This window comes from Heptranchias perlo, chromosome 22, assembly GCF_035084215.1.
Source record: "Heptranchias perlo isolate sHepPer1 chromosome 22, sHepPer1.hap1, whole genome shotgun sequence".
Taxonomy (NCBI): domain Eukaryota; kingdom Metazoa; phylum Chordata; class Chondrichthyes; order Hexanchiformes; family Hexanchidae; genus Heptranchias; species Heptranchias perlo.
Genome location: NC_090346.1, coordinates 16,452,965 through 16,465,830, shown reverse-complemented (window position 1 = coordinate 16,465,830; position 12,866 = coordinate 16,452,965). Strand labels below are relative to the sequence as shown.

Below are 12,866 nucleotides of genomic sequence, written 5' to 3'. Positions count from 1 at the left end.
CCGTACATGAAATAAACTTTGGCAAACATTGTTTTTGAAGTGTGCTGAATGCAGTGAGTGGCGGCCAGCTGCCCAGGAGTACCTTCAGAGGCCGAGTTCTTGCGGGCCTCTCCGTTCTCCTCACGTCCCTCCACTACCTTCTTGTATAAGTTGACCACGAGTGTTAGCAAATCATTGGCTTGTAGAATCTCCACTGTAAAAAGTTGGGAAATTAATCAGCATCACTGAGGCGTCTACATAAAAACACAAGAAATAGGAGCAGGAGTAGGCCATCCGGCCCCTCGAGCCTGCTCCGCCATTCAACAAGATCATGGCTGATCTTCTATCTCAATGCCATTTTGCTGCACTATCCCCATATCCCTTGATGCCTTTAATATCTAGAAATCTATCGATCTCTGTTTGGAATATACTCAATGACTGAACCTCCACAGCCCTCTAGGGTAGAGAATTCCAAAGATTCACCACCCCGAGTGAAGAAATTTCTCCTCATCTCAGTCCTAAATGACCTATCCCTTATTCAGAGACTGTGACCCCTGGTTCTAGACTCCCCAGCCTGGGCAAACATCCTCCCTGCATCTACCATGTTGAGCCCTGTAAGAATTTTGTATGTTTCAATGAGATCACCTCTCATGCTTCTAAACTCGAGAGAATACAGGACTAGTCTACTCAATCTCTCCTCATACGACAATCCCGCCATCCCAGGAATCAGTCTGGTGAACATTCGCTGCACTCCCTCTATGGCAAGTATATCCTTTCTTAGGTAAGGAGACCAAAATTGTACACAATACTCCAGGTGCGGTCTCACCAAGGCCTTATATAATTTCAGTAAGACATCTTTACTTCTGTACTCAAATCCTCTTGTAATAAAGGCCAACATACCATTTGCCTTCCTAATTGCTTGCTGCACCTGCATGTTAGCTTTCAGTAGCTCATGTACAAGGACACCCAGGTTCCCTTTGAACATCAACATTTCCCAATCTCTCACCATTTAAAAAATACTCTGCATTTCTGTTTTTCCTACCAAAGTGGATAACTTCACATTTTTCCACATTATATTCCATCTGCCATGTTCTTGCCCACTCACTTAGCCTGTCTATATCCCCTTGAAGCCTCTTTGCATCCTCCTCACAACTCACATTCCCACCTAGTTTTGTGTCATCAGCAAACTTGGAAATATTACATTTGGTTCCCTAAACTCATACCCAGCTGGAAACAGATCAAAGCCCATCACCCACCATAGCTCCGCCCCCATGGCAGTGTCTCAGTAAACGAGGCACAACCAGGAAACAATGTTCATACCCAAAGCTTCATCGTTATCCACGGTGTCACTCGCGAGTCGGAACAGTGTCGGACGCAGCTTCTCACAGCGCTGATACAATCCCTGTACACAAAAAGCAGGGTTACACGGTGAGACTCGGCCCGCGCTCACCGAGAGACTCGGCCCCGCGCTCACCGAGAGACTCGGCCCGCGCTCACCGAGAGACTCGGCCCGCGCTCACCGAGAGACTCGGCCCGCGCTCACCGAGAGACTCGGCCCGCGCTCACCGAGAGACTCAGCCCGCGCTCACCGAGAGAATAATAGGGTCAGACTATTAAAATAAACAGAACAGATACCGGGAGTATTTTACAGGCTGGAATCTAATCGAGGGGTTTGGGTGGTTTAGACAAAATGATCACCTTCATTATTTCTCTCTCGTTCTCTGGCATGCGCTCTCTCTGGTACATCCTCAGCATCTCGTTTAGCAGCTTTGTGTTGTTGTTCACTTCCTCGATGGCGTGAATCCTTTTGCTGATTTTCTCCGTCTTCTCTTGATCCTGTGAACAACATTAGTTCCAGTATTTACCGGGTAACAAGAAATCTGCAATTACATTCGCTCCCCAAAAAAAAACGCCATTAGCCTCACCCCAAGGGCACGGGGATCATGTGCGAGACTAGACAGGGAGTGTTGGTTGGCTATTCAACCGTGGCCACCTTCACACGGAGGGACATCGCTTGAGTTCAGTGACGGTGCGATTGCCACACTGAGGTTTGTTTTCCTTGGAGCAGAGGAGGCTGAGGGGGGAATGATTGAGGTGTACAAAATTATGAGGGGCACAGATAGGATGGATACTCAGGAGCTTTTTCCCTTCGTTGAGGGTTCTATAACAAGGGGGCATAGATTCAAGGTAAAAGGCGGGAGGTTTAGAGGGGATTTGAGAAAGAACTTTTTCACCCAGAGGGTGGTTGGAGTCTGGAACTCACTGCCTGAAAGGGTTGTGGAGGCAGGAACCCTCACAACATTCAAGAAGCATTTGGATGAGCACTTGAAATGCCATAGCATACAAGGCTACGGACCAAATGCTGGAATATGGGATTAGAGTAGACAGGGGTTGATGGCCGGCGCGGACACGATGGGCCGAAGGGCCTCTATCCGTGCTGTATAACTCTATGACTGTGGATGAGGAGGATGCCTCGTGTACGGTGGTGCTGGAGGAGTGAGGAGCGAACCCTTCCTCCACCTCCCGATCCCTGTGGTGGGATTGGACTGTGCCATATTACTGAGTGCGTCTGGGATTGGGCCCCTGTGGGATTGTGCTCACTGCCTTTACTGTGTGGGAGATGGGAAAGTCTGGGCGTTGGAACTGCACTCAATTCGATGCTTGTGCATGTCAGTCTGGTTTTATTTTATTTTATTATTTTTTTACTCCCTATCGAGTGGATCTGTCCCCACAGGAGAGACCAGGGTTATAGCACAAACCAATCAAAACCTTTCTGTCCACTCGTCAATATACAAAGTGCAGAGGCTTCACAGATTCTCACACACACTTTCCAGCGAGTACTGGGATCCCCGGCTGAATTCCCCTGCCGTAACACAAAGACTGTCGGCAATTGTAGCCTTCGCAGCGCAATCCCGAGTTCACCCGACAGCGCGGGTCCAGGCTGGGACCCTGCAGGAAGCATGGCTTTTTACAACACCTGGAAACAGCTGGAAAGTCTGTCGGCAGCTGTGAGCAAACTCACCTCTTTGATGACGTTCTTGATCAGCCTGTTGGCTGCCTGCAGGTCCTCTGGGTGGTTGCTTTTCAGAAGTCTCGCCAGGAGCTGAGGAGACAGGATTTTACAGAAAGGTTTCGCCAGTTAGGATTTTTCCCTCTTTTTAAAAAAAAATTGTTAAAAATTCTATCCCCTCGGATGACAAATGAGCTCAAAGAAAGCAGAAAATCCGTTAACGTTAACGGATTTTCTGCTTTCTTGAGCTCATTTGTCATCCGAGGGGATAGAATTGGGAACTCTCTCTAACCCTCCGTTTATAACATTTTATTTACTTTCCATGTTCGCAGTAAAATATAATTCTTTTGTTGGAGAATTCCCTGCACTTTAAAAGAAAATGTAATTTCAAGCCCCAGACCAAGGGGGTGTGACCTTCAGAGCTAGGCCGTTCAGGGGTGATGTCAGGAAGCACTTCTTCACATAAAGGGTGGTGGAAATCTGGAACTCTCTCCCCCAAAAAACTGTTGAGGCTGGGGGTCAATTGAAAATTTCAAAACTGAGATTGATAGATTTTTGTTAGGAAAAGGTAATAAGGGACAGGGAGCAAAGGCAGGTAAATGGAGTTGAGATACAGATCAGCCATGATCTAATTGAATGCCGATACAGGCTTGAGGGGCTGAATGGCCTACTCTTGTTCCTATGTAACAGGCTCGAGGGGCTGAATGGCCTCCTTCTGTTGCTATGTAACAGGCTCGAGGGGCTGAATGGCCTCCTTCTGTTGCTATGTAACAGGCTCGAGGGGCTGAATGGCCTCCTTCTGTTGCTATGTAACAGGCTCGAGGGGCTGAATGGCCGCCTCCTGTTCCTATTTTCCTTTAATATCCCCAGCCTTCACTTCTGTGTCACAGAGACCCCCTCACTGCCCCGCCATCGCTGTGCTGGAGGGCTTTGTGGCAAAGATAAGTAAATAAAGAACTTGCATTTATATACTGCCTTTCACCACCTCAGGACGTCTGCAATACCTTGTGCCTCACAATGTATACACTCCCCACCCCATCGGGAAACCATGTGATCTCCTGAGCGAGGCAAAAAAAGAACAGATTAAAAACCCAAAGCCAATTAGTGAAAAAGAATCTGGAAAATTCCTCTGCCACCCCCATAGGCGATCGAAACTAGTCCAGGAAATCCCTCTGCAGTCTGGGTCCACACAAAAAGGGGAACATCGGGGCAAATCTCGGAACAAGGAAGAAATGGGGACATTCCCACCCCAAAAAACTGAGGGAGGAGAAGAGAAGGGGGACACAGCCCCGTTAGTGGTTATAGCTGCAGGTGTAGCAGGGAGATGCACCAGGCGGGACCTTGCCTCTGTGGAGGGTGGACAGTAACAATGTCACTTACACGGCCCATACACGTCTGCCTAGGGACTGTGACGTTAGCAGAGCTAGGTACAAGGTCGCTTGAGTGGAAAGGGAGACAAGGTCAGAGAAAGGTCATCAGCGGTCAAAACCTGGGATGCAGAGAGGTCACGAGAGGTGACGAGGTCAAGGCAACGGAGAAAGGGACGGGCGGGGGAGTCGGGGACGAGGGGCGGGGACGAGGGGCGGGGGCGGCGGGGACGAGGGGCGGGGGCGGCGGGGACGAGGGGCGGGGGCGGCGGGGACGAGGGGCGGGGGCGGCGGGGCGGGGGCGGCGGGGACGAGGGGCGGGGGCGGCGGGGACGAGGGGCGGGGGCGGCGGGGACGAGGGGCGGGGGCGGCGGGGACGAGGGGCGGGGGCGGCGGGGACGAGGGGCGGGGGCGGCGGGGACGAGGGGCGGGGGCGGCGGGGACGAGGGGCGGGGGCGGCGGGGACGAGGGGCGGGGGCGGCGGGGACGAGGGGCGGGGGCGGCGGGGACGAGGGGCGGGGGCGGCGGGGACGAGGGGCGGGGGCGGCGGGGACGAGGGGCGGGGGCGGCGGGGACGAGGGGCGGGGGCGGCGGGGACGAGGGGCGGGGGCGGCGGGGACGAGGGGCGGGGGGCGGCGGGGACGAGGGGCGGGGGCGGCGGGGACGAGGGGCGGGGGCGGCGGGGACGAGGGGCGGGGGCGGCGGGGACGAGGGGCGGGGGCGGCGGGGACGAGGGGCGGGGGCGGCGGGGACGAGGGGCGGGGGCGGCGGGGACGAGGGGCGGGGGCGGCGGGGACGAGGGGCGGGGGCGGCGGGGACGAGGGGCGGGGGCGGCGGGGACGAGGGGCGGGGGCGGCGGGGACGAGGGGCGGGGGCGGCGGGGACGAGGGGCGGGGGCGGCGGGGACGAGGGGCGGGGGCGGCGGGGACGAGGGGCGGGGGCGGCGGGGACGAGGGGCGGGGGCGGCGGGGACGAGGGGCGGGGGCGGCGGGGACGAGGGGCGGGGGCGGCGGGGACGAGGGGCGGGGGCGGCGGGGACGAGGGGCGGGGGCGGCGGGGACGAGGGGCGGGGGCGGCGGGGACGAGGGGCGGGGGCGGCGGGGACGAGGGGCGGCGGGGACGAGGGGCGGCGGGGACGAGGGGCGGGGGCGGCGGGGACGAGGGGCGGGGGCGGCGGGGACGAGGGGCGGGGGCGGCGGGGGACGAGGGGCGGGGGCGGCGGGGACGAGGGGCGGGGGCGGCGGGGACGAGGGGCGGGGGCGGCGGGGACGAGGGGCGGGGGGCGGCGGGGACGAGGGGCGGGGGCGGCGGGGACGAGGGGCGGGGGAGTCGGGGACGAGGGGCGGGGGAGTCGGGGACGAGGGGCGGGGGAGTCGGGGACGAGGGGCGGGGGAGTCGGGGACGAGGGGCGGGGGAGTCGGGGACGAGGGGCGGGGGAGTCGGGGACGAGGGGCGGGGGAGTCGGGGACGAGGGGCGGGGGAGTCGGGGACGAGGGGCGGGGGAGTCGGGGACGAGGGGCGGGGGAGTCGGGGACGAGGGGCGGGGGAGTCGGGGACGAGGGGCGGAGTCGGGGACGAGGGGCGGGGGCGGCGGGGACGAGGGGCGGGGGCGGCGGGGACGAGGGGCGGGGGCGGCGGGGACGAGGGGCGGGGGAGTCGGGGACGAGGGGCGGGGACGAGGGGCGGGGGAGTCGGGGACGAGGGGCGGGGGAGTCGGGGACGAGGGGCGGAGTCGGGGACGAGGGGCGGGGGCGGCGGGGACGAGGGCGGCGGGGACGAGGGGCGGGTCGGCGGGGACGAGGGGCGGGGGCGGCGGGGACGAGGGGCGGCGGGGGCGGGGACGAGGGGCGGGGGCGTCGGGGGCGGCGGGGACGAGGGGCGGAGTCGGGGACGAGGGGCGGGGGAGTCGGGGACGAGGGGCGGGGGAGTCGGGGACGAGGGGCGGAGTCGGGGACGAGGGGGCGGCGGGGACGAGGGGCGGGGGGGCGGCGGGGACGAGGGGCGGGGGGGCGGCGGGGACGAGGGGCGGGGGGGCGGCGGGGACGAGGGGCGGGGGAGTCGGGGGCGGCGGGGACGAGGGGTGGTGTTGAGGAGGGACAGGAGAGAGGAGAAGTTGGAGGAGAGGAGCTGGGGGAGATGAGGCCTAGGTTGAAATGGCCAAACAGCTGCCCAGGGTGCCAGTAACCCCTGGGTACTCACTCACACACACACTCTCTGGATGGAATGCATTTTCTTTTACCTTCGATTTCTCATCGTCATCAAAAAGCACGCTCTTCTCTCTCGGAGAAGGTGGGGGGAAGGGTTTCTTAAGCGGTAATTTAGGATCCTGCTTTATGACACCTGAGGAAGGAAAATAAAGCACACAGAAGGCGAACGAGATGTTTGGAGTACGGTGATAGGAAGAGTATCTCATTACTGTGCACTCCCAGCTCGCCACCATCTCATACAATGCATGCAGTGTGGAGAAGATTTTATTTATCACAAGGAGCTCTGCTATCTCCCTCCTCCCCACTTTGCCTTGCAGAAGCTCTGGAGCAATGTGTCCCTTGATGCGTGAGTGACCTGCCCCGACCTTCTCTACCCTCCCTCTGGTCACTGCGAGATATACACCAGCTCCCTAGGAATGACTCTCCAGCCCTGGCTCCCTCCCTCGCTCGCTCCCTATGGGGAGGGCTCTGCCGAGCTTAGCTCCCCTCTCCGCCCCACAGCGACACAACTGAGATCAGGAACTCAGCGGAGCGAGAAGGGGAAACCAGCCCCAACCTCCCTGCTCCATGTCCTGGACAATTCCCAGAGGGAAATAAACCCATGACAGCAAACACGTGTCAGGCAGAAGAAATTAATTCCGTCACCAGATAAATATCTGGTTGGGGATGGGATTGGAGCCCACAGGGAGATGTATCGATTGAGATGATCGAAGACTCCACAGGGCACGGTGTATGATTGAACTCCAGGTAAGAATGTTGTCCACAGAGGGCAGCAGATCAGGACCAGCGCAGGAATATCTGGGAACTTCGCTTGATTATTTTTCAGAATCAGGGAATATTTATACAGGACTTTCCCGTTGGCGATTCAATGGGTGGGTAGAGTCTGTGATCGGGGAGATTGTACACGGGGTGTGGAATGAGATTCAATGGGAGGGTAGAGTCTGTGATCGGGGAGAGTGTACACGGGGTGTGGAATGAGATTCAGTGGGAGGGTAGAGTCTGTGATCGGGGAGAGTGTACACGGGGTGTGGAATGAGATTCAATGGGAGGGTAGAGTCTGTGATCGGAGAGTGTATATGGGATGTGGAATGGACATGTTACACACCTTGCTTCTTCAGCATCTGGTAGGCATCTCTGATTTTTATTTCGTCTGGTAGCCACAGTGTCCAACTGTACAACATTTCTATCATCTTCGTCTTCACTTGTTCTGAGGACCACAGGCCCAGGTACTGCAGGGAGGAGAAAGCAAATCAGAAAAGGTCTGACTGTAGTGAACTGCTGCTCTGGCAGCCTGCACTCTGCTAACTCTGCCATCCTCCTTGCTGCCTTCAACTGAAACCTCAAGGTTCCTGTAACATATCTGAACACTCTCAGTGAAATCCTGGTGACCCCAGCCTGCCAGAGAGAAAGATACGTCATCCCAGTGGATCGCCTCTGCTCAAAACAGCCCACCTTTTGTGGGCAAACCCTGTCAGCAAGGGGTGGACTTGGCAATTTCTGAGGGGGCTGGAGGGGCACTGGTTAGACCGCAGCTTGTGTACTGTGTTCAGTTCTGGGCACCACACTTCAGGAAGGATGTATTGGCCTTAGAGAGGGTGCAGCACAGATTTACCAAAATTATACCAGGGCTTAAAGAGTTAAATTATGAGGACAGGTTGCATAAACTAAGCTTGTATTCCCTTGAGTTTAGAAGATTAAGGGGGTGATCTAATCGAGCTGTTTAAGATGAATAAAGGATTTGATAGGGTAGATAGAGAGAAAATATTTCCTCTGGTGGGGGGAGTCCAGAACAAGGGGGACTAATCTTAAAATTAAAGCTGGGCCAATCAGGGGTGATGTCGGGAAGCATTTCTTCACACAAAGGGGAGTGGAAATCTGGAACTCTCACACAGGCAAACTAAGAAAATTGGACAAGAATGTACCATAACATTTACTGTTAGCATCGAGACTCAAAGGTACAATATTGGTCAAGGATGCATTCTGCAGGTACCCCGAATGTACCATAACATTTACTGTTAGCATCGAGACTCAAAGGTACAATATTGATCAAGGATGCATTCTGCAGGTACCTTTGGTGATAAGACTTTAATTAGATCGTTTAAAAATCGAAATTTCCCAGCTTCGTTCTGAAACCGTTTGCCACAGTTGTTCATGCAGGTCTCCAACACCTGTAGAAACAGAAGATCAAATCAACAAACTCTCCGCACACAAAACACCAAACCACCAACTGCTCCACACGGTGGGTGAGTGGCTAATCCATGGACCAGGCTCCCTGGGGCGAGGGTGGGAACAGTTAGTGCTGATTCATCCAAATTAGATCAACGTCTTTCAGAAAATTACATTTCTGCATATCGTATAGGAGTAATTCGAGACATGACGTGGTGAGTGTAACAGGCTCGGGAGGAACAGGTTCCCGAAACTCCACCACTGGGGATTTTCCTCACCTCTGGGTCTGTTATAGACTCATTGATCGAGATTGATTGCTACGATTAGTCAACAATTCCATTATTGCGATTACCGGGATGGTAGAAGGTGAAATCGATGGTAAAATTCTCATCCTTGTTTTCAAATCCCTCCACGGCCTCGCTCCTCCCTATCACTGTAACCTTCTCCAGCCCGACAACCCTCCAAGATCTCTGTGCCCCTCCAAAGGCGCTATATCAATGCATGTTGTTGCTATTGATGGATCATGGTCCTTTTCTCGTCTAGCAATTCGTATGTTCCTATGACATCTTTTTGCATTGAGAGGAGGAGAATGAATGTAGAGGGAGCTTTACTCTGTACCTGCCCTGGGAGTGTTTGATGGGACAGTGTGGAGGGAGCTTTACTCTGTATAGAAACATAGAAAATAGGAGCAAGAGTAGGCCATTCGGCCCTTCGGGCCTGCTCCGCCATTCAAAATGGTCATAGCTGATCGTCTAACTCAGTACCCTGTTCCCGCTTTTTCCCCATATCCTTTAATCCCTTTAGCATTAAGAAATATATCTATCTCCTTCTTGAATACATCTAATGGCTTGGCCTCCACTGCCTTCTGTGGTAGAGAATTCCACAGGTTCACCACCCTTCGAGTGAAGAAATTTCTCCTCATCTCAGTTCTAAATGGCATACCTCGTATCCTGAGACTGTGACCCCTGATTCTGGACTCCCCAGACATCAGGAACATCCTCCCTGCATCTAGTCTGTCTAGTTCTGTTTGAATTTTATATGTTTCAATGAGATCACCTCTCATTCTTCTAAACTCTAGTGAATATAGGCCTAGTCGACCCAATCTCTCCTCATGTGTCAGTCCTGCCATCCCAGGAATCAGTCTGGTAAACCTTCGTTGCACTCCCTCCATGGCAAGGACATCCTTCCTCAGATATTGAGACCAAAACTACACACAATACTCCAGATGTGGTCTCACCAAGGCCCTGTATAACTGCAGTAAGACATCCCTGCTCCTGTACTCAAATCCTCTTGCAATGAACACCAACATACCATTCGCCTGCCTAACTGCTTGCTGCACCTGAATGCTCGCTTTCAGCGACTGGTGTACAAGGACACCCAGGTCTCGTTGCACCTCCCCTTTTCCCAATCTATCACCATTCAGATAATAATCTGCCTTTCTGTTTTTACAACCAAAGTGGATAACCTCACATTTATCCACATTATACTGCATCTGCCATGTTCTTGCCCACTCACCCAACTTGTCTAAATCACATTGGAGCCTCATTGCATCCTCCTCACAGCTCACATTCCACCCCAGCTTTGTGTCATCTGCAAACTTGGAAATGTTACATTTAGTTCCCTCATCCAAATCATTGATATATATTGTAAGTAGCTGGGGCCCAAGCACTGATCCCTGCGGTACCCCACTAGTCACAGCCTGCCACCCGGAAAAAGACCCGTTTATTCCTACTCTCTGTTTCCTGTCTGTCTCAATCCATGCCAGTATATTCCCCCCAATCCCATGTGCGTTAATTTTGCACACTAACCTCTTGTGTGGGATCTTATCAAAATCCTTCTGAAAATCCAAATACACCACATCCACTGGTTCTTCCCTATCTATTCTACCAGTTACCTCCTCAAAAAACTCCAGTAGATTTGTCAAGCATGATTCCCCTTTCATAAACCCATGCTGACTTTGTTCAATCCCATTAATGCCTCCAAGTGCTCTGTTATCACATCTTTTATAATAGACTCTAGCATTTTCCCCACTACTGATGTTAGGCTAACTGGTCTGTAATTCCAGACTGGTACTCTGTATCTAACCCGTGCTGTACCTACCCTGGGAGTGTTTGATGGGACAGTGTAGAGGGAGCTTTACTCTGTATCTAACCCGTGCTGTACCTACCCTGGGAGTGTTTGATGGGACAGTGTAGAGGGAGCTTTACTCTGTATCTAACCCGTGCTGTACCTGCCCTGGGAGTGTTTGATGGGACAGTGTAGAGGGAGCTTTACTCTGTATCTAACCCGTGCTGTACCTGCCCTGGGAGTGTTTGATGGGACAGTGTAGAGGGAGCTTTACTCTGTATCTAACCCGTGCTGTACCTGCCCTGGGAGTGTTTGATGGGACAGTGTAGAGGAGCTTTACTCTGTATCTAACCCGTGCTGCAACCTGTCCTGATGGGACGTGTATTCAAGCTTTTATGCTGCTGGTAATTAAACAGTTCTGTGTAAAATTATGAACTCCATTCGCTCACTATAATCAGTGGATAATCTCACCGTTAATGCGTATAATGCCTCCCTTTCTTGTGGCGACTGGATTTTGTGACCCAAAAGGCGAGTTGCAATCTGTGGGCTGAAGACAGAGGATTTTACATCTCGATTGTCGCTCATTCACATTTTTCCGTTAATACCTTTCTATACAAAGTGGGCATCCCACCACCACCACGTGCCCTCACTTAAAGTGTCCTCCCGTTAAATCCGCCATGATGGTTATATCATTTCTAATTCTCCAGTGACCCTGGAAGGAGGGAAAATAATGATCCAAACTGCAAACTACCACTTGGCACATCTCATGAAAAAGATACAAGCACTCCTTATAATGAAGTTACTTTAATGACCAGCTGTCTGTCTCTGCTTCCAAACAAATGCAAGCCCCTCCCAGACCTCCTCTTACCCCTCCAGCTCCAGGTTGACCTGATCGCAGAATCCTTTGATGTGTTCCCATTTCTCCTCAGTGTTTAGCGGGTTGGTTGCCTTATCTTCAAAAGGAAAAACACACACAGACTCATAATTGTACCAGAAATATTTAGGCTGCAATGGTCATATAAAGAATAACAGATTACCAGGAGTGAGTTACAGGCTGGAATCTAATCGCGGGGTTTGGGAGGTTTGTATATAGAATAATGGATACACGGGAGTGAGTTACAGGCTGGAATCTAATCGAGGGTTTTGAACGTAAGAAATAGGAGCAGGAGTAGGCCATACGGCCCCTCGAGCCTGCTCCACCATTCAATTAGATCATGGCTGATCTTTGACCTCAACTCCACTTTCCCGCCTGATCCCCACGTCCCTTGATTCCTCTAGAGTGCAAAAATCTATCCATCTCAGCCTTGAATATATTCAATGACTCAGCATCCACAGCCCTCTGTGATTTACAACTCTGAGTGAAGAAATTCCTCCTCATCTCAGTCTAAATGGCCGACCCCTTATCCTGAGACTGTGCCCTCTAGTTCTAGACTCTCCAGCCAAGGGAAACAGCCTCTCAGCATCTACCCTGTCAAGCCCTCTCAGAATCTTATATGTTTCAATGAGATCACCTCTCAGTCTTCTAAACTCCATAGAGTATAGGCCCATTTTACTCAATCTCTCCTCATTGGACAACCCTCTTATCCTAGGAATTAATCTAGTGAACCTTCGTTGCACCGCCTCTAAGGCAAGTATATCCTTCCTTAGATAAGGAGACCAAAACTGTACACAGTACTCCAGATGAGGTCTCACCAAATCCCTGTACAATTGCAGCAAAACCTTCTTATTCTTGTACTCCAACCCCCTGCAATAAAGGCTAACATTCCATTTGCCTTCCTAATTGCTTGCTGTACCTGCTTGCTAACTTTCTGTGTTTCTTGTACAAGGACACCCAAAACGCTCTGAACACCAACATTTAATAGTTCCTCACCATTTAAAAAATATTCTGTTTTTCTATTCTTCCTACCAAAGTGAATAATCTCACATTTCCCCACATTATACTCCATCTGCCACCTTCTTGCCCACTTACTTAACCTGTCTATATTCCTTTGTAGCCTCTTTGCATCCTCACAGCTAACTTTCCCATCTAGCTTTGTATCGTTAGCAAACTTGGATACATTGCACTCGGTC

At 53.3% G+C, this 12,866-nt stretch overlaps 1 protein-coding gene across 1 annotated transcript in view; it reads right to left on the bottom strand.

The window, feature by feature from the left end:
• The window catches only part of LOC137340527 (ADP-ribosylation factor-binding protein GGA1-like), a 28,219-nt gene that overhangs the window by 10,317 nt on the left and 5,036 nt on the right, over window positions 1-12,866 (bottom strand). Inside the window, 9 exon segments of the mRNA XM_068003039.1 lie at window positions 83-193; window positions 1,300-1,381; window positions 1,678-1,815; window positions 3,002-3,082; window positions 6,596-6,696; window positions 7,669-7,792; window positions 8,633-8,731; window positions 11,268-11,343; window positions 11,665-11,749. Coding sequence (XP_067859140.1) covers window positions 83-193; window positions 1,300-1,381; window positions 1,678-1,815; window positions 3,002-3,082; window positions 6,596-6,696; window positions 7,669-7,792; window positions 8,633-8,731; window positions 11,268-11,343; window positions 11,665-11,749 — 897 coding nt within the window.